Source organism: Abramis brama (genome assembly GCF_963993115.1).
Source record: "Abramis brama genome assembly, chromosome: 5".
In the NCBI taxonomy this organism is placed as follows: domain Eukaryota; kingdom Metazoa; phylum Chordata; class Actinopteri; order Cypriniformes; family Leuciscidae; genus Abramis; species Abramis brama.
This window is the reverse complement of record NC_139967.1, coordinates 18057460-18079673: the sequence shown is the minus strand read 5'-3', so window position 1 is coordinate 18079673 and position 22214 is coordinate 18057460. Positions and strand designations below refer to the sequence as shown.

General features: G+C 36.1%; 3 protein-coding genes across 5 annotated transcripts in view; 2 read left to right on the top strand and 1 right to left on the bottom strand.

Annotated features, from left to right (window-relative positions):
* Positions 1 to 1454: 1454 nt before the first annotated feature.
* On the top strand, positions 1455 to 5019 carry sdhda (succinate dehydrogenase complex, subunit D, integral membrane protein a). The gene is made up of 4 exons (XM_084115319.1): positions 1455 to 1615; positions 1837 to 1953; positions 3050 to 3200; positions 3368 to 5019. The coding sequence occupies exons 1-4, from the start codon at positions 1567 to 1569 to the stop codon at positions 3531 to 3533; spliced, it is 483 nt and encodes a 160-aa protein (XP_083971445.1). The 5' UTR covers positions 1455 to 1566; the 3' UTR covers positions 3534 to 5019.
* Positions 5020 to 5376: 357 nt separating this feature from the next.
* Positions 5377 to 18594, top strand: bco2a (beta-carotene oxygenase 2a). Its single transcript, XM_084115316.1, has 13 exons — positions 5377 to 9795; positions 10556 to 10607; positions 11344 to 11524; positions 11863 to 12074; positions 14087 to 14202; positions 14285 to 14387; positions 14464 to 14592; positions 14833 to 14993; positions 15190 to 15357; positions 15647 to 15784; positions 16978 to 17160; positions 17322 to 17432; positions 17529 to 18594. The coding sequence occupies exons 1-13, from the start codon at positions 9754 to 9756 to the stop codon at positions 17643 to 17645; spliced, it is 1713 nt and encodes a 570-aa protein (XP_083971442.1). The 5' UTR covers positions 5377 to 9753; the 3' UTR covers positions 17646 to 18594.
* LOC311083630 (uncharacterized protein) overlaps positions 9802 to 22214 on the bottom strand; it is a 131191-nt gene continuing 118778 nt past the window's right edge. For 2 of the 3 annotated variants that reach the window (XR_014606333.1, XR_014606334.1), the window contains 2 exons: positions 17335 to 17437; positions 9802 to 10584 (listed from right to left, as the gene is read on the bottom strand). Coding sequence is in view for 1 of the 3 variants with exons in the window: in XM_084115318.1 (XP_083971444.1) it covers positions 10551 to 10584 (34 nt within the window). In the remaining 2 variants the exon portion in view is untranslated. The remainder of the gene's footprint in view (positions 10585 to 17334; positions 17438 to 22214) is intronic. The other variant, XM_084115318.1, reaches the window with a different exon arrangement.

The window sequence follows — 22214 nt, the reverse complement described above, 5'->3', positions numbered from 1 at the left end:
ATATGACGTCATGACAAGGTCGAAATTGAAAGAATTCTGGCTTCTTCTTCTCCAAATTAGGTGGTCTGTTTCTCTTTATTTGCAGTTACAACATTTTCAAAATCTCTCTGAACTTACCTTGCTTTCAATAACGAATGTTGCTTGGTCCTTGGTCTTTGTTATATAAGCATAACTTTTCACCCCGGCCCATAGATAATTTGGAACAATTAGCCTGTATATTATTTTTAAATAAATCTTTATTTTTTGAAAGATGTTTTTAGCAGGCATAATAAGGGTTGAACAATTATTAAATCAAGAAATCCATAATGTCCATAAATTTCCAGTGACACCAAGGGAGTTTTGTTATGGATGCGATTCCCACAGGGTCTAATCAGAGCTAATACCTGAAACAGTATTTTGCGTCTCCTTCTGCTTTTGATTGATTTGATAAGCCTACTACTGCAATTGGGAAACTTTGTTTTGCCCCCATAGTTTTATGTTAATAAAATGTTAATGTTAATAAAATCTGCTCCTTACTTAAAATAATAATCATAATAATAATAATAATTTTGTCCATTGTCACCATGACAATATTGTTTATTGGAATAGACTTTATGGAAGGCCAAACTATTACCAAACTAATATTTATTAGTAAATAAAGTTCAGCAAAGAACTTTTCAAAACCTTACACAGATGTAAATCATTTTCTTGTTAAATTTAAAAAGGATATTGATTTGACCTGTTCTTTTTGCAATACGTTGGCTGAAACCTTGTTTCGGTTATTTTGTCATTGTGCTCATTTAAGGACATTTTGGAAAGATTTGACGATTTATAATTGATAACATTGACCCCACTTTTTCTTTGTGTTTAGGAAACATTATATTTGTTTTTTCTAATATCCCCTCAAATAAAAATGAAAGAATACTATAAATGTAATTTAGATTTTTGCTAGATTTCATATAGGCCTACATAAATGTAAGTACAGTAAAACCCAACCTTTGTTTTTGGTTCTTAAAAAAGAAATTCAAATATATATCAAAACTATTTTTCTTTCACATATTAAGAAAGCAATTAAAACTCTTTCTGTGAGTCCTTTAATATATTTACATAATGCTTAGCCTATTTTTTATTTTAAAGAAAATGTTGATATCTATTTCTAATTATCTCTATTTTCATTTTTATATTATGTGTGTGTACAGGTTTATATTACATTGTGGGGACCAAATGTCCCCACTAGAATAGTAAAACCATCACCTACATGGGGACCAAGCAGCCAGCGGTCACCACGAGCCTGGGAAATGGATTAATAAACATAGCACTAAATGGTGGTGTGTTTTTTTTTTTTATGTAAAAATGCAGAAAGCTTTCTGTGATAGTGATAGGGTTAGGGAATAAAACATTTTTACAAAAATCATCACGCCCCGCAAAGATAGCGAAAGTGTGTGTGCGTGTTGTTTGACTACTGTCCCCCAGAGCGATAGACGGCGTAAGCGAGTAGTTTTAGTGAAACAACGGACTCATGAGAAAATTACCCGCTGTTAACTGCTCGTCCGTTAAAATCACTGATCTGACCTTCGTTAAACAATCATGGCGAGCTTGATTTGTTTGAGCACGGTCTGCCAAAGAGGAATAAGACGTAAGTCACCATTTTAACCGGATTAATTAATATGAGAGTTATATAATGTTATACGATATAATGCACATAAATGCTGTTTGTTGCCATGTTGACAGATTTAGCATCACATAAATTAGTCACGGAGCATATTATTATTTTTTGTCTTTCAAGTTGTTGATATTTGTTCTAGCCTATAGCCTACTGTAATATATACATTTTCAAACGTTTCAAACTATATGCAGCTGTACTTCTCTGCAACACACACCTGTCTCGTGGGCTGGTTGCCTATCAGAAGAATCGAGATGTAGAGCCTTTCCCATTGCCTGCTGGGAGGATCCACGCAGCTTCATCACACTCAAGTGAGCAATGATAACTGACTATTAAATGCATTTCTTTCATTTCCCATTGGCGAAGCTACGAGTGGGTCCAGGTGGGCCACCCACTTTGAAATGTGGCCCACCCAGTCAAAAGTTGGACATTTTCCAAAGCCTACGACATAATTTAATAAACAATAATAATTCAAATAAACGTCTTATCACACTGTATAACTTTATTTAGTTAGTTAAGAATGATTAAATGCACGTTTCCATGGTCAATTACAGGCGATTTCCTAGTTTTCCCTCTCCCCATACAGGACAGGTGTATAACGCTTGACAAAATTAAATATTAACAATGATTCCTCAGTTTCTGTTAGTCGCGTCCACAATGTTATCTTTACGACGCAAGGTTGTAAAGATAACATTGTGATTTGCTCGTTCGAGGAGTTGAATTTGAAAAGGGCAAAGCAAATATCGATCAGTTAAAACTAAGCCTAAATTGCATATCTCGATCCATACTGACTGCTGCAAGAAACCAAGTCTAGCGATTCCTTTAATGCGAACTGACAGAGACACTCGATTGTGATGAGTTCATCCATACTGCTGGAAGACATGTAAAGGTAAGTACAAACATTTTCTCACTGTTTATAGTTTAAAAAGAAAATCTAAACATTAATTAATTTAATGTTTGTAATGGCATACTTGATAGAAGAGCCATTTATTGTATTTTTTTATGCACTGTAAAAATAATATTGATCAATAGCCTAATTCATGGCTTGACTTAATTCATTTTTAAGTCAGTTTTAAAGTTGAAATGACTTGTACAGCCAATTTGATTGTACTTAATTTAAAGCAGCAACATAACTTACATTTTTAATTTAAAATAAGTGGATTTTTTTTTATTTTTTTTTTACTGTGTAGATTTTTATAGGTTGTTGTTTTGAAACTCTGAATTTGAAACTGTTGCTGTTATATTTTTGAAATAAGGACATTAACATTTAAAACTTAGTTGTATTATAAAAATGACAAGTGAATTTCCTTTTGTGCAAAAATGAAGACACTGTTTCTTGAACTCTCTTACTTTGCATACACAATTGGACGTTAACAGATGAAATTAAATTTTCAAATTGTTTTTTAGCTGTCTTAAGTTCAAAGGCAGCCTCCAAGCACTGGACGGGTGAACGGGTATTGAGTATAGTTCTGCTAGGCATGGTTCCAGCCGCATACCTGTGTCCTGGTCCGGTAGTGGATTACTCTGTTGCTGCAGCTCTCACACTGCATGGACACTGGTAAGTGCGTCACACTCGTGTGTCTGAAGAGTCCTGCTCTGTTATGCTTGTTGTATCAGGTGTTTTATTGAAAGTGCTATAATGAGGCACCTCATTCATCAGTGAGGTCATGTATTTAAATTATGTAAACATACGTTACACTCTCCAATACGTTTCTCCTTCTGCAGGGGGATTGGTCAAGTTCTTACCGACTATGTCCATGGTGATGCTAAGATCAAGCTGGCTAAAGCTGGTGTTTTTATGCTCTCTACAGCCACATTCTTTGGTCTCTGCTATTTCAATTACCATGATGTTGGCCTCTGCAAGGCAGTGGCCCTGCTCTGGCAAATATAAATATAACTTGCTGACTTTGAATGATTTATTGCTGTTTAGGTACTTGAACAGGTACATGCCTTCAGCTTTACAGAAGACAACTTAAGGTCTCTTTACATATGTTACATGTTTGATTTACAATATTTGCAATGATATTTCACAAAGACAATTTAGTTGTTAGCTAAATGAAGAGAAATGTGAAATTAAAAAAATATATATTGCTTTGTCGATGACCTGTAATTACTGAGCATTTCCGAGGACCACCCGGGGTTCCCGCAGATCCTTAAAGTCTTAAATTTGATTTTTTTCAATTTAAGGCCATAAGAAGTCTTAAGTCTTATTTTTACTTTTGAGAGGTCTTACATTTTAGATGACACTTTGACTTAGATGTATCTAAATATTTTACCAAATAAAAAATTACCATTATGTGATTTTTATTATTCTGGATTTTCACTTGTTCACGCGACAATTATAGCCTTATAATTTATATTATAGCCTACTGTCTCCTGCACGTGTGAAAGGAGAAGAAAATTGGTAAATGTTAGTCCAAATATAAGTTTATTCTTTATGGGTGTGCGTGTGCGATATGTAACGCAGATTATATCGTAATTATTGTTTTAACAATATGCGAGGTGACATCAAGTATGTCACTCGTACTTTCACTGTGTGACGTATGCAGTTATATGCCCCCAAAATTCAAGATACACGGGAATTTTTGCCCAGGTGAGTTTTTGTCTTAGATTTATATCATATGACATAGTTATATACAATATCACACAAGCAAGAGTGCCATTTCCCCCAAATATCAGCATGATTGTAAATGTGATATTTGTTATACAACAGTTAAATGAACAATAAGTTTACATTGTGATTTACATTTTTGCAAGCATTGAATATGAATAATATGAATGTCTTTGTAAGTCAGCTGTCTAAACCAGCCATGGTACCAGCACAAAAACACATTCAGCAAAATATCATTTTATTATTGTTATCAACAAAATCTTTGAAAATATCGAGATGCATGTTTTTGGCAGTATTGCACACCTCTAATGTACAGTATTCATTTTTATTTCTTCAGGTCTTAAAAAGCCTTAACTTTGACTTTAAAAAAATGTGCAGAAACCATGCCACCGGGGTTGCTGATAATTTGTTTTTCTTTTTGGTATATGAGAACAAGCAGTGTGTGTGTGTGTGTGTGTTTAGGACAAATCTCTATGGTTTGTTAGTTAGTATTTATTATTTCAGCAGTTATTGTTGGTCTCCAGCAGAGGTCAATGTTTTTCAGTTTTATTGGGAATGCGTGATCGTAATCACATTGTCTGTGTATGTCACATCTGTTTACAATATGCATTAAAACCAAGTTTACTTTACTTGTGTATACATTTGTGTATTTGTTACTTGAAGCATGATAATATAGTCCTCTTAAAATGTTAAATGTATTAAAATGCTGTAACTTGAGCAAATTCACAATCAGATTATTGTACAGTGAATAAACTGCTAAGATTCATTACTGCTTTTATTTATTTATTTTTCTGAATAGCTTTTTTAATTGATTCATGGTTGGAGTTTACTAACCCCAACTGATAAAAGAAAAATAAATCATCTTGTTAAACTTATAATGCTAAATTATTGGACTCTCTCACTGTTCCTTTAGCAGTGGGAATCAGCAGGGATTTGCCGGTGCAGTACAAATATATGATATAATAAAAATTCAAATAGATATATTTTTTGAGTTTGATATTTGACCAAAATCTTATTTACTTGGCACCAAATATGTTTTGTAAGATTGATTTGAAAGTATTTGAACACCTCTCTGAAAAGCCAGCAGGACCTTTATATTTTCACAGAATGCAAATAAAAGGTAAATAATGATTCCAGACTGCTGTGGACTTATTTTGGCGATTGCATTTAGTAGTCAAAGTTCTTTGGTTAGTTTGGATGCATTTAACCAGAAAGCTATACAAATAACCTTTGTATAATGTTCTTCTAGAGCCATTATAAGACGTAACAAATGAAATGATAATGAAACCGTCACCTGCCAACAGTCGCAGAGTGTTAAAAAGTAATAAACAAAAAACAGACAATATAAGCACTAAGACTTGAGAGAATGAACATCTGTCCATTTCAAAGTCAAATCCCTCGTAAGATCAATCTTAACCTCCTATTTTTGTATTCTGATTATAATGAAATACTTGTAATACTTTCTAAAGAAGGCGAAGAGAACCTGGCCTCTGCATCATATGGTCAAAAATATAAAAATATCACAAAGTCTCCTATAATCTTTGATTTGACACACATTCACTGCAAATATCTTGTCATTATAAATATGGACTTTCATAAGAATGTTGTGCATAGTAATATTTTACAGTCTCAAAACAATGAATCAGTTGAAGTTATAAGAAAACAGTGAGCCAAAGAATGATATAATCAGGGTTCCCACGCGTCCTGGAAAATGAAAGACCAATTTTCCAGTCCTGGAAAACACATGGAAAATGGGAAAAAAAAGTAATATGTCCTGGAAACGTTTGGGTTGTCCTGGAAAATAATTTTCCCTCCTTGTGGATGAACGCAAACGGGTTAAACATTTTACGCATGAATGTCTGTTTTCAGCTGCCTTCAACGGGTAATATTGGGCTGGAGCGCTGGTCTGCTTTCATTTCTGCATGTAGCCAGCACAGCGGCCCACGTGACACAAACCTGCCAATATGTACACATTTTGCGTAGCAAGTATGCAATTTGACATCTCAGTACGCTGGTAAAACTTGCCCCTCTAAACTACGGACGTGAGTTCTGTGGCAAATGTGCACGTGCGGTACTCCTGTCTGACAACACGATGCAGCAGCGTGGTGAAGCAGTTTCAGCTAATCATTGTAGAAAAGCGGAGAATAACGAGTCTACCGAACCTACAACGTAACATTCCCGTCCCTCTCCTCCTGCCCTCTGCCTCAGCACCGCTCTACTCAATGGCGTCTTGCTATACTTGTGTCGACCAACCTTTGACAGGCCACCATCATTGTGTGGACATTTGTAGTTGTGAGGACATTTTGCCTGGTCCACACAATGTTTAACAAGCGATTAAACTCTACCAGTTAGGTTTAGAGGTATGGTGTGAATTAGGTTTAGGTTAAGGTTAGGGTTAGGCATGTGCCAGTAATGGTTAGGTTTAGGGAAAGTGTGTGGGTTAGACATAGTAAAATCAATGGAAGTCAATACAATGTCCACACAAGTATAGCAAGACAGGAGTGTGTGTGTGTGTGTGTGTGTGTTTGTTTTGCAGACTGTCGACGCCATGTGGAGGGCAAAAAACATTTAAAGATTGTGGCCAGTACAGTACAAAATGTCTATATTTTCTTTATTAAAAGTATTGTAATCAAAAATATAGGTTTTATTGTTTGTTTTTTATAACCAATTTCTAGCCAGTGAATGGGGAAATTACTGCGTGCAAAGTAATGGAGTTGCAAAAGTCTGCCAAAAGCTAGCGACTTTATATTAAAGAGTGTTGCTGTATCGCAGTATATCGAGTGAGAGGTTTTTCTCCCTCTTTCTGTTGAGTGACAGAGGAGCAGTGGAGAGCTGTGGGCGTGTCGTCACTCATACCTTTGCGTGAAATATATTTTTGGTTTTAGTGGAGCCGTAGCGAGCACGATGACAGCTTCGAGATAGCGACGGGTAACAGGTCTTACCGGGCCACGTTCCACTCAGTATTTCATACTTGTTCTATTGTCCGACAGCAGAAACAAAAAACATGTGAATGAGAAAAACGTCATGAATTCAGCTCTATCAAAATCTGTGTATGTGCACAGAGCCCCAACTTTTCATGCTGTTTTTAGCTAGATACACAGACTGCAGAGAAGAGGCAGTGAGAACTGAAGACTTGCATGTTCATTTGAACACAGTTGTTTAAACGTAAATTTTGTTTTGGTGATTTATTGAACATAAAATATTTTGTGGAGAAAGTACAAGAGAGAAAGATTGAGATGAATAAACATTTAAGCAGTCTGGTTAAATGTACAAAATATAAGGTACAACTGTAGAAAATAGCAATTCTCCAAAGCCTGGGATATATGATATATACCGGTATTTTACCCTAGTTTGTCAGAATATTTTACTTCAGATCCATTTCATACACAACACCAGTAGGCTAAATGGATTTAGCATTTAAACACATTTAGCTTTACAAAAGGTCTATCCATTTCAGCAATATAATTGACAAAAACGGTTACAAAGATTTGATAAATCAAAATAATTTAGAGTCAAAAACACATAACTCATCAGTTTATGCCATTATGTATACCAGATGCGTAATGTGCCTTGGTGCGAGCAAATGCAATTAGGGTGAATTGCCCTAATGTGGGACACTGCCTAATGTGGGACACCTAAGGTCTAGTGTTTGTAGGTCCCCTATAAATACATGAATGACAGTGAAACTATGGGTTAGACAAAGCTGTGGTGTCATGTGATCAAAATCACATGACCTATCAAATGTCCAATCATATTTGAGGGTGGAGCAATCATCAAACAGGAGGCACCTTGTGTGAAGACCATCCGAAGGCCATTGACATAGAGTTTTAACAAGTTTGATATTAAGGAGTTAAATACATTTTAAACAATGCAATCCTGCTACTTTTTAGCCTAATATGCTTATGAAATGTTTGTCCATCAAAAAATAGTCTAACTTTGTGTGTATAAACTATATATTTTATATTTTTATCAAATTTCTTAGTGTCCCACATTAGGAAATGTGGTTTCCAAATCCGGGACAGCATGATCAGCCTAATGTGGGACAGTACTTCAATGAGTCAAAAATGTGTGGTGGGTCATGGTTTGTGGGACAAACATGGTTATTTACATGGTTTTAGTCTTGTAATGCAATATTACAATACTGTTAATGCAGATTTTTACAGTAATGTGAATTTTTTATTCTTGAAGGGCGGTTTGAAGGCTCTTTTTTGTGTGTATGTGTGCGTGTGCATGCCTACATATGTGTGTGTGTCTCTCTCTCTCTCTCTCTGTGTGTGTGTGTGTGTGTGTGTGTGTGTGTCATGTATGTGCCATGTATGTGTAAAAGGTATAGTTGACTTAAAATGAAAAATAGCTCTGAATTTAAAAATGCAGTAGAAAACCAATAAAGCAATTCCACTTTATTTTATGCATCTGATTAATTCAATGAAATGTATTTTAGATCACAATGGCAAAGGTGAGAAAGACAGGGACAGATTGTCACAGAAAGAGAGGCAGAAACAGGGAAAGGATAAGAGAAAGAAACTTAATCAGTGGAGGCAGGACAGGATGAAAAGAGCCATAGAGGAGTATTGTTGAGGATGGTGGGGTCCCTCAGCTGAGACTGTTGGCCAGGGCATGGAATGTCCCTAAATCTACTCTCCAGTGAATCTAAAATAAAAGATTTTACTATTCTACATGTATCAATGTGATTTTTGGTCTTTTATCATAGATTTTTCAGTGTCCCACATTGGGGACACGTTCTGTCCCACATTAGGAAGCTGCAGATTTTCTCAGACGACTTGCAATAAGAGCACTAATATGTCTATAATTTATCTTATGAATGGGTTATCTGAATTTTCTCTTTTGATTTGATTAGGATACATCCTGGGTTTTTTAAAATGGTATTGGGTGTGGATTTAATGTTTTGGTTACACATCGCAATATGTCACAGAAGTCTGAAGTGCAAAAAATGTCCCACATTAGGGCAATTCACACTAATTTAGAAGTCCGATAATAGTTAATATTTTCTAACGTTAGTGACTGATTGCGAATACATCTTGACTGTGAGAGTTTGGACTTTTAAACTGATACCAGCAAGTAAAATAGCAGTGTATGAACTAAAGTAGAGAATAACTTCTGTTTTAGTAGTGTGGCATTGCAAGTAGAGGAAAGCAGGTGGCATTGTGAAAGACAACAATCTTTGCACAACTATAATACAGATATAACGGTATAGGTACAATATCACATCTGTTTCAAAATATATCTCGATATGATAATATCGGTATATCGCCCAGCCATAGTTGTGATAACTTGACTCGCACTGTAGCAGCTGAAAAAGTCTTGAAAATGTCCTGGAAAAGTCCTGGAAAATCATTTCAAGAAAAGAGTGGGAACCCTGTATAACCAGGAAGTGAATGAGTTTATTAGGATTAAAGTGTACGTAAAGTGGGTCATACCGCTCCGTCGAGTGTAAATAAGAATTTTAAGCTAACGACATTCTCTTGTATTTGCATTAATCATGCCAACAAGTGTGCTTAAAATGCATTTAGGACTAGCAAAGGTAAGCTTTTATTATTGATTATCTCTGCATTTTATCATAACTTTGTTTGTTGTTGTAACCAGAGCTGTGACAATTTAGCTTTTGTTGCCAACTTAAACTGAGATCCAGACAAATGTTCAACACAAGACAGTATAATGTAACACAAAGATAAGCATTGCTTAAATGTAAATAGTGATTGAAAGTAAAAGTAAAAAATCTGTTGAATGTAAAACCGGAACCACTAGACCAGTTGAGGGATTTGGTTTTTGTTGATCTCAGTCTGAACCAAACTTTGACAGTATTTAGCTTATTGTAACAAGTGGCTAATGTCATTATTTGTATTGATTGTTTTAATATGACATTAAATATTTACATAATTATCAATAACCACAACAACTATGATGTGTTGCACATAATGCTTAATGACAAATTTTCATCTCTTTAATGTGAACAATGCATATGAACCCTGTACCATATGCACTTTTGCATGGAATAATGCAAAGCAAATTTCTCCCAATTATAAATTTAACTGTTTAAGTACATTTTGTAGTGTTATCCAAGTCCTCTCATAAACACTGTTCAGCCTTGTCGTTTCTCACACACGACCCTCCCCTCCCCCGCTGTCACGTAATCGTGTGATGTAACAGCTGGCAAAAGATCAGACTTGCATAAAGAAAGCTTGTCTCCTCCCTTCACATAGTTCATACTTCACATAGCACATAGTTTTTATTGCTCTTTACAATTTGTCGTACACTCTTCTTCATCCTCTGTTCTGATCAAGGGTGCAGCCTCACATCTCTACAGGATGTCCTACAGAAAGCCAAAAGAAATTGGTAAGAATGAGAGCTCTTCTGCATGGATGCACATCTGCAAGTTTAACTTTCTGTTCTACGCTAATGCACAGGCTTTGTGATTGTTCGCATTTGTGGGTGGGTGAAGCAATGCAGTGTATGAGGGCAGCGCACATGCCTGTGTATTCATATGAAAGAGGGTGATATACTTTGAGTCTGAGTGTTAGCATATGTTTAAATTTAGCTGCAGTCACAGCTTATGAATAACTTAATTTAGCTTTGACTTCTCTGAAAGAAATGTCTGTGCATGTCCATGTAGTTGCTTCATTATTTTTGCATTAGTGTATCAGTATCCCTGTACATGTGAGTGTGTAGAGAAGGGAGTGTTTTTCTAAAGGTAATACTTCTCTTTGTAATATTGCTGACTCTCTGCCATTCAGCTCTGTCATTTGTTGACTTCAATCCCTTGTTCTTTTAGCTGACCCAAATAGTGGTGGTTAGAGCAGAGTTGTATGTCTGCAAATCTGTTACTTACTACGGCTAATTTAACATAACTCAGGCTTGCAGTTTAGATTGCTGAGGAACTCAATATAAAAGTGACAGTACTCTTTATAAAATGACATTGTATTACCATTATCATGATTTTAGATCCTTTGTTTTCAAAAGTGCATCTTTATTACATTATCTATTGTTCATTTTTTTCATGAACAGTTTCTGTTGTCAACTTGCCAAATAATCAGATTTTGTATATCATGTAAATCATTTGTGATTTTTACAGCTGCTGCTCAGAGAACATACTTCACAAAAGTACATGGGCTGCCAAGCATCAGTCCCTTGGTAAGTTCTGTAGAGGAGACACCTGAGCCCATCCCCACCACAGTTAAGGGCACCATCCCAACCTGGATCCGTGGGAGTCTGCTGCGGAATGGTCCAGGAAAGTTTGAGTTTGGGAATCAGCAGTGAGTATGGCTATTCTACTGTTAATGTATGGTGATTTATTTTTATCTTACAAGAACATCACTGGAATGTAAGGAATAGTAAAATAAATTAACTAATCTGTTTGGTTAGCAGTTAGTAATTGACTATACAGCTAATGACATTTTGAAAGGTGTAATTCAGTAATTTGGGATATGCCGTGGTGGAGGTAGTGACCAAACTAGGCACAACTAATGAAACCTTTCACACAAGGCTGTTTTTCTAAATTTCGATTTGTGATTTTTTTGATCACAATAATATGTCTTTCAAACTCTAACATGCATATTCAGGCGCACTCTTGCTCATGTCAATTTTTCCTCAGCTATAACCACTGGTTTGATGGCATGGCCTTGATGCATCGCTTTCGGATCGAGGACGGTCAGGTGACATACAGAAGCCGTTTTTTGAGCAGCGACTCGTATAAGCAGAACAGCGAGAGGAACCGCATTATGGTGTCAGAGTTTGGCACTTTGGCTTTACCTGATCCCTGCAAGAACATTTTTCAGCGCTTCCTGTCCAGATTTGAGATGATAAGTACGTATAGATGTTGAATATGTGTGTGAATGATAGTAAGGAGGTTAGCTGTGCTGGCTGGTGAAACGGATCTCAATCAGTTTACAAAATTTAAACATCACGAATAGCTGTCTGCTTTAAACAGGTTACAAAAAGCTCTTTCTGTTTCTGAAAGAGTAAAGAGGCATGAGAGCCTTGCTCAAGAGGACACGAGTGGTCAGTGGAAGCGTCCAAGTGTGTCTAAAGTGTGTCCTAGACAAACAACTCTATGTCTGTAATCATGAGAACACATTTAAATCAGACACCATAAGCACTCAATTAGGATGAACTAAAGTGACACGACTACTAAAGTGTTGAGATGGAGCTGGCAGAATGTTCTGGACACTATAACTGAGATAATTATCAATTAAATATGGGTTTTTTAAAATAAAATATTGCATAACCATCTTTAAGATCAATGCCTTAAGAAATGAATAAACAAAACCCACCACTGGATGGAGAAAAAAAATCCATTAAGCTCTCAGTATGGTGGAAGTGTGACTTAATGCCATCATGAGGTTTGCATTTGGATATGTGGGTTACACAACTAAAATCAATATGAAAAGAAATATACTGTAAATAAAAATGTCTGTAAAAACAATTTCATCATTTTAAACCAGTAGTTCTTATCCAGGGGGCTGGGGCCCATAGGGGGCCTCATCAAACTTTTTAAGAGGGCTGACTTAAAAGTGTTTGAATAATAAATTATTATTGTTATCTCTAATCTAATTTAAACTCGAATCTAAATTAAAATGCAAAAAATCAAGGTGAAACTGAAATCATTTTGAAATCATTTCCCCCGCAATAAATATTGTTTTTATGGAATAATATGCAGTTCTTGAAACTTTTGTAAATGCTAAATTAAATGTTAATTTAAAGGTACACTATGTACCTTTTAGTCTTCTAACAGTAAAAAAACAAAACCCGCATACATTTTGCGGAAGAATATTGTTTTGGTTGTGCTTCGGCTCTGCGTGACTGTGCGGATGTATTTGGGTCTTTTTCATAACTAAAAAAACGAGAAAGATTATCCTACTGCTCATAATAAAACATTCACTACTAGGCTTAAGAGACATAACCTGTTTAGATGGAAAGGATCTCAAGCTGACTAGCTGAATACGTTATTGTACCCATTAATAGACACGTAAAATAAATTCCAGCACAGCAATACAACAACCCATAATGCAATATAATGCTTTGATTAACTCTGTCAGAAAGCTAGTTCATATGGCATAAAATGCCATACTCGCCTGTTGAGTAATAAAACGCCATCTCTGTGTCACTTTTACAACATTTCAAATCCCTCGGTTCTCGTCAAGCCAAGCCAATGTTGATTCTTGCTGTATTACTAGCTCTGTCGCGCTCTCTTTTCACCAGCAGACTCTCCTCTGTTCAGTGATTTTTTTTTTTAAACGGTTGATTCCATGGAGGTTCGAGATTTAGCGTGCTCCATGTCAATCTTTCTCGCTCGTTGTTACAAACAACTAACCACCACTACCACACCATGCATGAGACATGCACGCGTCAAAGTTGCCAAATTTGCCGGAGCTACTTTTCTCTATTTACGTGTAAAATGAGACACGCACGGGCAAATTATGTATTTCTCGCAAAAACCATCCTGTCAGGTCTAAAATATAAACACTTAGAATAGGCTTACCATAGTGAATAAGGGTAAGACAAAAAGAAGCATTGATTATGTATTGACTTATTCAAAAAGAAAATTGATGATGATGATATGAGGTATTTTGATGATATAGATAGCCTATTAATATATCAATAGCCTATAATTAATAATCCCAGGTTTTGTTATTAAAAAAAGTCTGAAAACAAGCAGCTTTGTCAAAACTACATAAGAAATACCTTTGAATATTAGGGTCCTTTGAGTCAAAAAGGTTAAGGTTTTTAATCCATTGCCACCTCAAAGTCCAAAAATAAATAAATAAATAAATAAATAAATAAATAAATAAAAGGTATTTTTCACTCTCTAATTCCAGAGCCAACAGATAATGCCAGCGTCAACTTTGTTAAATACAAGGGTGACTATTACGTCAGCACAGAGACAAACTACATGCACAGAGTGGATCCAGATACTCTAAAGTCCAAACAGAAGGTATGAAGAATAACCAGCTTTTAGTCACCAACCTAGACCAACAACCAGTCATGTCTAATTTAGGAAGGATGATTATTTGTAGGTGGACTGGAGCAAGTTCATAGCTGTGAACGGTGCTACTGCTCATCCACACATTGATCCAGATGGCACGGCTTACAACATGGGCAACTCATACGGAAACAAAGGTTAGGTTCTGGTCTTCTCCTTTTATACTGACCGATCTTTAGGAGGCATAATGTTGTGCTGTGATGTGTTTTATAGGGGCTCTCTATAACATCATCAGGGTGCCCCCAGAAAGAGACAGTTCAACAGATACTCTAGAGGGAGCCAAGATAGTATGCTCTATCACCCCTCATGACAAATCCAAACCCTCTTATTATCACAGCTTTGGTGAGTGAAGAAGAAAATCTGTCATGTTTATTATGTTCAGATCTCCTAGACAGACAGGTAGTCATTCAGCAGTGACTATCATGTGTCATTTTATTGCACATTCACTGTATGTTCTTAAAGTCATGTGTCACTTTATTGCTAGGCACTCTGAATGGTGTAAGCATATAGTATGAATGGAGTGATCATATGAATGTGCAGCACTGGAAAAAAAAACATTTTATTTTCCTGAATTCCTTTCAGGCATGTCAGAGAACTATGTAGTGTTCATCGAGCAGCCCATTAAGATGGATCTGTTTAAGATAGTGACTGGTAAACTAAGGGGGAAATCCCTAAATGAGGGTATTTACTGGGACCCCAACCAGGAGACCATGTTCCACCTTATTGACAAACAAACTGGAAAGGTGAGGCAACTATCATGACAATAGTCTCACAGAGGCACAATGAGGTTATTCTATATTTGTTCACTGATTGTGCTTCATATGGTTCAACGAAATCTGATGGAGAACATAAATACATTATCAGATTATATTTAAGGGAAAAAAAGAGAAAAAAGATTTCTTAACAATTTAGCCAACTACTCAGTATCTCTCTTTGCAGGAAATGCCAGTGAAATATTACACCAAGGCCTTGTCCACCTTCCATCAGATCAATGCTTTTGAGCAGGATGGATTCCTCATGCTAGACATGTGCTGTTCTGACGACGGCGAGTCCATAAACAACTTCCTCGTCCAGAACCTGCGTCAATCAGGAGAGGCACTGGATGAGGTTATGTTCTTCCTTAAACTCTCTTTCTCTGTCTATCTTAATACTAATACTACTAATAATTATTGTTATTATAGCATAAATTACATTCTGTCAGTCCTGTCGCTCTCTCTCTCTCAGATGTATAACACCATCTGCCAGCAGGTGTATTATTATTATTACAAAAACATTAACAATACTACTGCTATTATTATTAAGCCTATTAGTAGTAGTATTATGCAATTTATTATTATTATTATTATTACATAAATGACAGTCTCATTTGTCCTGCCACTCTCTATTTTTCTGTCAGATGTATAACACCATGTGCCGGCCGCTTCCCCGTCGTTTTGTGCTTCCTCTCAACATCACCAGTGAAACACCACTGGAACAGAATCTCAACACAAGGCCTGACAGCACCGCCACCGCTGTCTGCCGAACTAAAAACCAGGTGTTGTCTTTGTGCTTGCTTTTTTTTCACAGTCCTTCATGGAATTTGGTCTGTACTATTGTTTGCTTATATGTGCCAGCACATACAGCACAATTCAAAAGTTTGGGGTCAGTATTTTTTTATTTAGCAAGGGCACTTAAAATTGATTTAAAGTGACAGTGAATACATTTATAAAAGAATGTATCATGGTTTCCACAAAAAATATTAAAGGAGAACTCTGGTCAATTTTAACATTGAGCTCATTTTTTTGTAAATTTGGAGTGCTGTCAGTACAGAGAACAACGACAAAAATCGGTGTTGCCTACACTGTGTTATCCTCTTTTTAAAATTTGCACCCTGTTGACTTAAATGGGGCAAATTTTAAACCTGCTTTTAGCCTCTTAACATCCTTGATGTGTCATTACAAGTGCCCAGCCATTGTGAGTGATTCCTTCAGAGTGAACACGGTGAATCTGACTGCAGTAGATGTGAAAGATATGAATAAAAGTGATGTTAATTCAGCCAGCGCACATACCTCTATTTTCTTCCTGTTTTCGGTCGAAGTCCACAGTAGTCGATTGCCGAGTTCACGCGCATGATCCACTGTTGCTTAGTTAACTATGATCACTCGCGTGAACTCGACAATCGACTACTGTGGACTTACAATCGACTACTGTAAGAGGCTAAAAGCAGGTTTAAAACTTGCCCCATTTAAGTCAACAGGGTGCAATTTAAAAAGAGGATAACACGGTGTAGGCAGCACCGATTTTTGTCATTGTTCTCTGTAGTGACAGCACTCCAAATTTACAAAAAAATGAGCTCAATGTTAAAATTGACCGGAGTTCTCCTTTAAGCAGCACAGCAATTTTAACACTGTTAATCATAAGAAATGTTTCATATATAATATCATGTGACTATGACGACTGGAGTAATGGCTGCTAAAAATTCAGCATTTTTACATTTGAAAATATATAAAAAAATAAATTTTAAATTGTAATAATTCACAACATTGCTGTTTACTGTATTTTTGATCAAATAAATGCAGCCTCTGTGAGCATAAGAGACTTATTTTGAACGGTAGTGTAACTACAGTATTTAGACCTTCGCATTTTTATGTGCTCAGAATAACAGTGATTGATACATGTCACAAAATGTGCATTTGCGTGTTTGCGAGTCTTCAGCTCTTTTAGGACTACATAATGTCTCTCTCACAGGTGTTTTGCACATTTGAGGATCTCCATGGTGAAGACCTGAAAGACTATGGTGGCTTGGAGTTTCCTCATATTAACTATGCCAAATATAACACCAAACCTTATAGATACTACTATGGTTGTGGCTTCCGCCACCTAGTGGGTGACTCCTTAATTAAGATGGATCTGGAGAGCAAAAAGTTCAAGGTGAGATCAAATTATGACCTGCTAAACTGGGACTATGACTGATACCTACAATGACCAAAAAATCCCAAAATATGTAATATATGACAGCAGTAAAACTTTTCTTGTCCATTTGGCTCACAATGTTAAGAGTGTTTATGTTTGTTAAATGAATTGATTTACAGGTATGGCGCCAACCTGATCTCTACCCATCAGAGCCTGTCTTCATTCCTTCACCCAATGCTGAGGAAGAGGACGATGGAGTCATCCTGTCTGTGATCATCACACCAGTTAAGGTACCCTGAATGTGTGTAAAAAAAAAAAAACATTTAAAAAACAAACATGCGTATTTTGTCTAAACTCTAAACACTTTCTTTCTCTTCTCTCTGCAGGATAAGAGTACATTTCTCTTAGTCCTAGATGCCCAAACTTTTGAAGAACTGGGAAGAGCTGAAGTGCCTGTCAACATTCCTTATGGATTCCATGGAGTCTTCAATTCTAGTGCATGAAGCTTTTGGCATCCCTCCAACCAAATAACATCTAATGACAAGTAGCTCTTCAAAATGGCTAATACACCACTCAGCTGCTACTATTGAAAGCAAGAGACTAACAGAATAATATTTCTATGAAATTAGTCCAAAGACATCCTCCACAGATTTTTTTTTAAAGAACAACACATACTTTATAGTAACAGTTAGTTGGTAATGTAAGAATTGAGAAATTGAGAAACCAGACCCTGAGAGGACAAAAGACCTCTCTGGAAATTAACATTTGAACTCCCCCTTGTGCACTATCGAGACGAAAGTCTCACCTCCGAGTCATCCTAATCTACATTTCATTCCCTCATCCCTCACCCCCTCTCTCTCATGCTCAGATCACCTGAATTCACCCAAGAAAATATATAGTTTAATGTGAATGATTATCATCGAGTATTGTACATTTTGGTATCATTTGAAATGTCTCAGGGCGACTGGTACAAATGTCTCATTTCCAAATAAGTAAAACAAAAGGTTTTTAAGAATTTAGGGATAACTGGCACACAAAGGATGGTTGTCTCCTGGCAAATTGTCTCCCACCCCCAAAAGGTGTCAACTCTGAATGCAAATTTCCATTGTTAGAAGATGTTTCCATGTGAAAGAGGTTCTGTCTATATAATGGAATGCAACGAGAAGTTCGGGGCCTTTTTGTAACTCAAGTTGGCCCATGATGCTAAGAATGACCAAAATTCTTAGCATCATCTATCTATAAATTACAGAAACGTCTGTCTGTCTGCTACGGGCACGAGTAAGTGCAGTGCCAAGTTTGACGTTGTTTGGATGAGAAATGCTAAAGATATTGTTAAATATATCATTTTTAAAAGGTTGTGGTTTAAAAATAAACATTCTGACATTAGAGGGTTGTATCGGTCAAAGAAGCCCCAAGAAGGTTGTGGTTTAAAAATAAACATTCTGACATAAACACTCTGTCAGCTACACTGTTTACTTCTGAATATTATAGTTTGGTTCCAGAATGTGATAAATCCATTTTGATTAATTTGAATAAATATGTGTTTTCTTTACCAAGAAAGTGGCAAGATGAAAACCACTATTTTCTGTTTCAAACTTGCATCTTTAGGTTATAATAACATAAAAAATTCAAATCCAGATTTTGATTTTCAAAGATTTATTATAAAAACTGATTATTTTTTCCCAAAATTGCAATAAATTCATGACACTTTTCTTTCATAATGCAATTAATCCATTGAATCAATATAAAAGTTATTTTTTATCATATTGAAACTGTTGAAATCAGCCATCGCTAAGAAATATTTTTTGACTGCGATCAGCTCACAAAAACTGATTTTGCACGGGCACTTTGCACTGCTCCCTGAATCAACGTGCTTATTCATTTGTGGATGTAAACTGAATCTATAAGTCAGCTATGTTGTTTACTTCTGAATATTATATTTCATTCTGGTGCGCTTAACGTTATCGCTACTGTGTAATAGTAGCCTATGCTATTCACCAACTAAACATATCTTATTCAATGCATTCACAGTCTCTTTCACGGGCATCATTTGTAGTTGCCTATTCACAAACTGTTTGCTCGAGCATAGCGTTTTCTCGGAGTTCACTGTGTGCTTTCTACCATGCACAAATAAAAAAAGTCACTGAACTTTTGCTGTGTAATTGTAACAATGAGCACTCAAACACACCAAACCAACAATTACTAAAAACACACACAAAAACTGATTTTGCACAGGCATTTTGCACTAGTCTATCTATAAATTACAGAAACATCTGTCTGTCTGTCTGTATGTCTGTGTGTCTGTATGTCTGTTATTCGCATATCTCACGAACCGTTAGTCCGATTGATTTCAAACTCGACAGGTGTCTTGCTACGGGCACGAGTAAGTGCAGTGCCACGTTTGACGTTGTTTGGATGAGAAATGCAAAAGATATCGTTAAATATATCATTTTTAGAAGGTTGTGGTTTAAAAATAAACATTCTGACATTAGAGGGTTGTATCAGTCAAAGAAGCCCCAAGAAGGTTGTGGTTTAAAAATAAACACTCTGTCAGCTACACTGTTTACTTCTGAATATTATAGTTTGGTTCCAGAACGTGATAAATCCATTTTGATTAATTTGAGTAAAAATGTGTTTTCTTTACCAAGAAAGTGGCAAGATGAAAACCACTATTTTCTGTTTCAAACTTTCACATAGCATCTTTAGGTTATAATAACATAAAAAAATTCAAATCCAGATTTTGATTTTCAAAGATTTATTATAAAAATGGATTATTTTTTCCCAAAAATGCAATAAATTCATGACACTTTAAAAAAAAAAAAATTCAATTAATCCATTGAATCAATATAAAAGTTATTTTTTATCATATTGAAACTGTTGAAATCAGCCATCGCTAAGAAATATCTCCTGAACTTTTTTGACGGCGATCAGTTCACAAAAACTGATTTTGCACGGGCACTTTGCATTGCTCCCTGAATCGACGCGCTTATTCATTTGTGGATGTTAACTGAATCTGTAAGTCAGCTATGCTGTTTACTTCTGAATATTATATTTCATTCTGGGGCCTGTACCATGAAGGTAGCTGAACAAACTCGGGGTTACAGGATTAGTTTTGAGTTGACAAAACCAAACCGATGCAATCAGGCTTTATTGGTACCATGATGCAGCTCATCAACTTTCTCTGTCAACTCAGGCTTTGATCCTTAAGCTATGATTACTCCACGCGCGCGTGCACATAAAAGAGCGACGTCGACACTGAACAACCAATCGCGGGTAGAGCGAGAGCGATATATTTTTCCGCGGAGGAGCAAGAGATAATCATTCAGAATTACGATGAATTTAAATATGTATTTCAAGCTCAAAACAATACGGTCTCTGCTGCCAAAGCAAGAGAAGACTGTTGGAGAAAGATTGCTGATTGTTTATGTGTAAGTTAAACAAATACGTTCTATATTTATGTAAAATTATATGTGTAATATAGCCTATAGCCTATTTTTATAATAGAAAATGTGCATGTATGTACTAAGAAAGATTAATATTCATTGATTTTTAGATTTTTAGATGCAACCCCAACTCCAAATGTTCTTGGCAGCAGATTAAGACAAAGTATAAAAATATATGTGAAGAAATGATGAAGACACTCTGTCTGTGTGTTTTCAGACAGTTGCTGATGTGAATGCACTGGGCTTTTTATTATGGCAAACATTTGAATGTGTGGCATAAAAAAGGGACTGGCCCTTACACATCTCTTTTATTGTAGGATTTTTCACAACCTGCCCCAGAAACTGAGGCCTCTACCTCAATGGCCTTCAGAAGAAATGTGAACAAGGTAAGGATTTAAATTACAGTCAGTCCTGTGTTTGTAGGAAGTCAAGGAACTTTTTGTGATTTGATGAGCCTCCAGAAAACTTGTAATGATCATGTTTGTGGTGGAATTATGTTTCAGGTGGAAACAGACTCAGTCAGGGCCCTGTACAAAAGGAGTCTTGAACTAGACTGCACACTAAAGGAGACTTGAACTAGACTGTTCACTAAAGGAGCTGGACTGAGCTGAGGAGGCTCCAAAAAAAAAAAAAAAAATGGAGATCAAACAGCTGGATAAAACTGATCTCAGTATGTGAACTTATTTAACCAAGTAACACTTTAGTATGAATATTTATTAATGCAACTTTGTCTTGCTCTCTTTCTCCCTCCCATCCCACAAAACCAATAAAACAGTTTGAGACCTATCTGCAGTTTCAATGTGCTTTTGTAAGTGTAATATTGTATGGTGATTGCATCTACATCTGCACCGGGTGGTCCGCTCTGGTGACTCTGAAGTGCCGAACACAGTTGAAATGTGCCTTTAGGATGCCAAAGGTCATCTCTATCTTCACTCTGGTTTTACTGAGGGCCACATTGAAGCGGTGCTGTGGCCCTGCTGAGGGTCATGATAGGGCGTTATTGTGTAGGTTTTTCTATCTCAGTTCAAATTAACAGTGTTTTGTACTGTACCAAATTTAACTTGCTTTCCTCAAAGTGCTGACACAACAAAGACTCACGGAAAATTTGTGAGACAAGCACTGGAGCCAGGCAAACTTGTGATCATACATTCATGACCACAAGTCATCTGCAGATGAAATGTTTAGTAGATCATTGTTATATCTGTTAATGTTACTATTAATTTAAAGATTCATCTCACAGAAAATAATCATCTCACATATTCACATCATCTCTACCTGAACATTAAGGCTGTGATAGGACTTCCTATTAACATAATCTGCCTCATGTTCCCCTAGAGCAGTGGAGATTGGAGCAATAGACATGTTGCAATGACTCTAGGGAATCCTATCATAAGATTAACAGAATAATAATAAAAAAGATTTAAAATAATTCTTAACATGTATTATTTTGTATAGTACATTTGTGAAATTTGCTTTTTGAAAAAAAAAAAAAAAAAATGTTCATGTGATGTCACCCTATCAATATACCGGCAATTTTATAAAAACCCTCTTTTAAGGACATGGTCGATAAATGTCCGGGGAACACTATTAATGAAACTTCATGTACTCCTGCAGAGCGACCTTGCGAAT

Coding starts and splice junctions, on each gene's coding strand:
- sdhda (XM_084115319.1), top strand. CDS start 1,567: ATGGCGAGCTTGATTTGTTTGAGCACGGTCTGCCAAAGAGGAATAAGA. Junction 1,616..1,836: donor CTGCCAAAGAGGAATAAGAC/GTAAGTCACCAT, acceptor AACTATATGCAG/CTGTACTTCTCTGCAACACA. Junction 3,201..3,367: donor CTCACACTGCATGGACACTG/GTAAGTGCGTCA, acceptor CTCCTTCTGCAG/GGGGATTGGTCAAGTTCTTA.
- bco2a (XM_084115316.1), top strand. CDS start 9,754: ATGCCAACAAGTGTGCTTAAAATGCATTTAGGACTAGCAAAG. Junction 10,608..11,343: donor CAGAAAGCCAAAAGAAATTG/GTAAGAATGAGA, acceptor TGATTTTTACAG/CTGCTGCTCAGAGAACATAC. Junction 17,433..17,528: donor TGATCATCACACCAGTTAAG/GTACCCTGAATG, acceptor TTCTCTCTGCAG/GATAAGAGTACATTTCTCTT.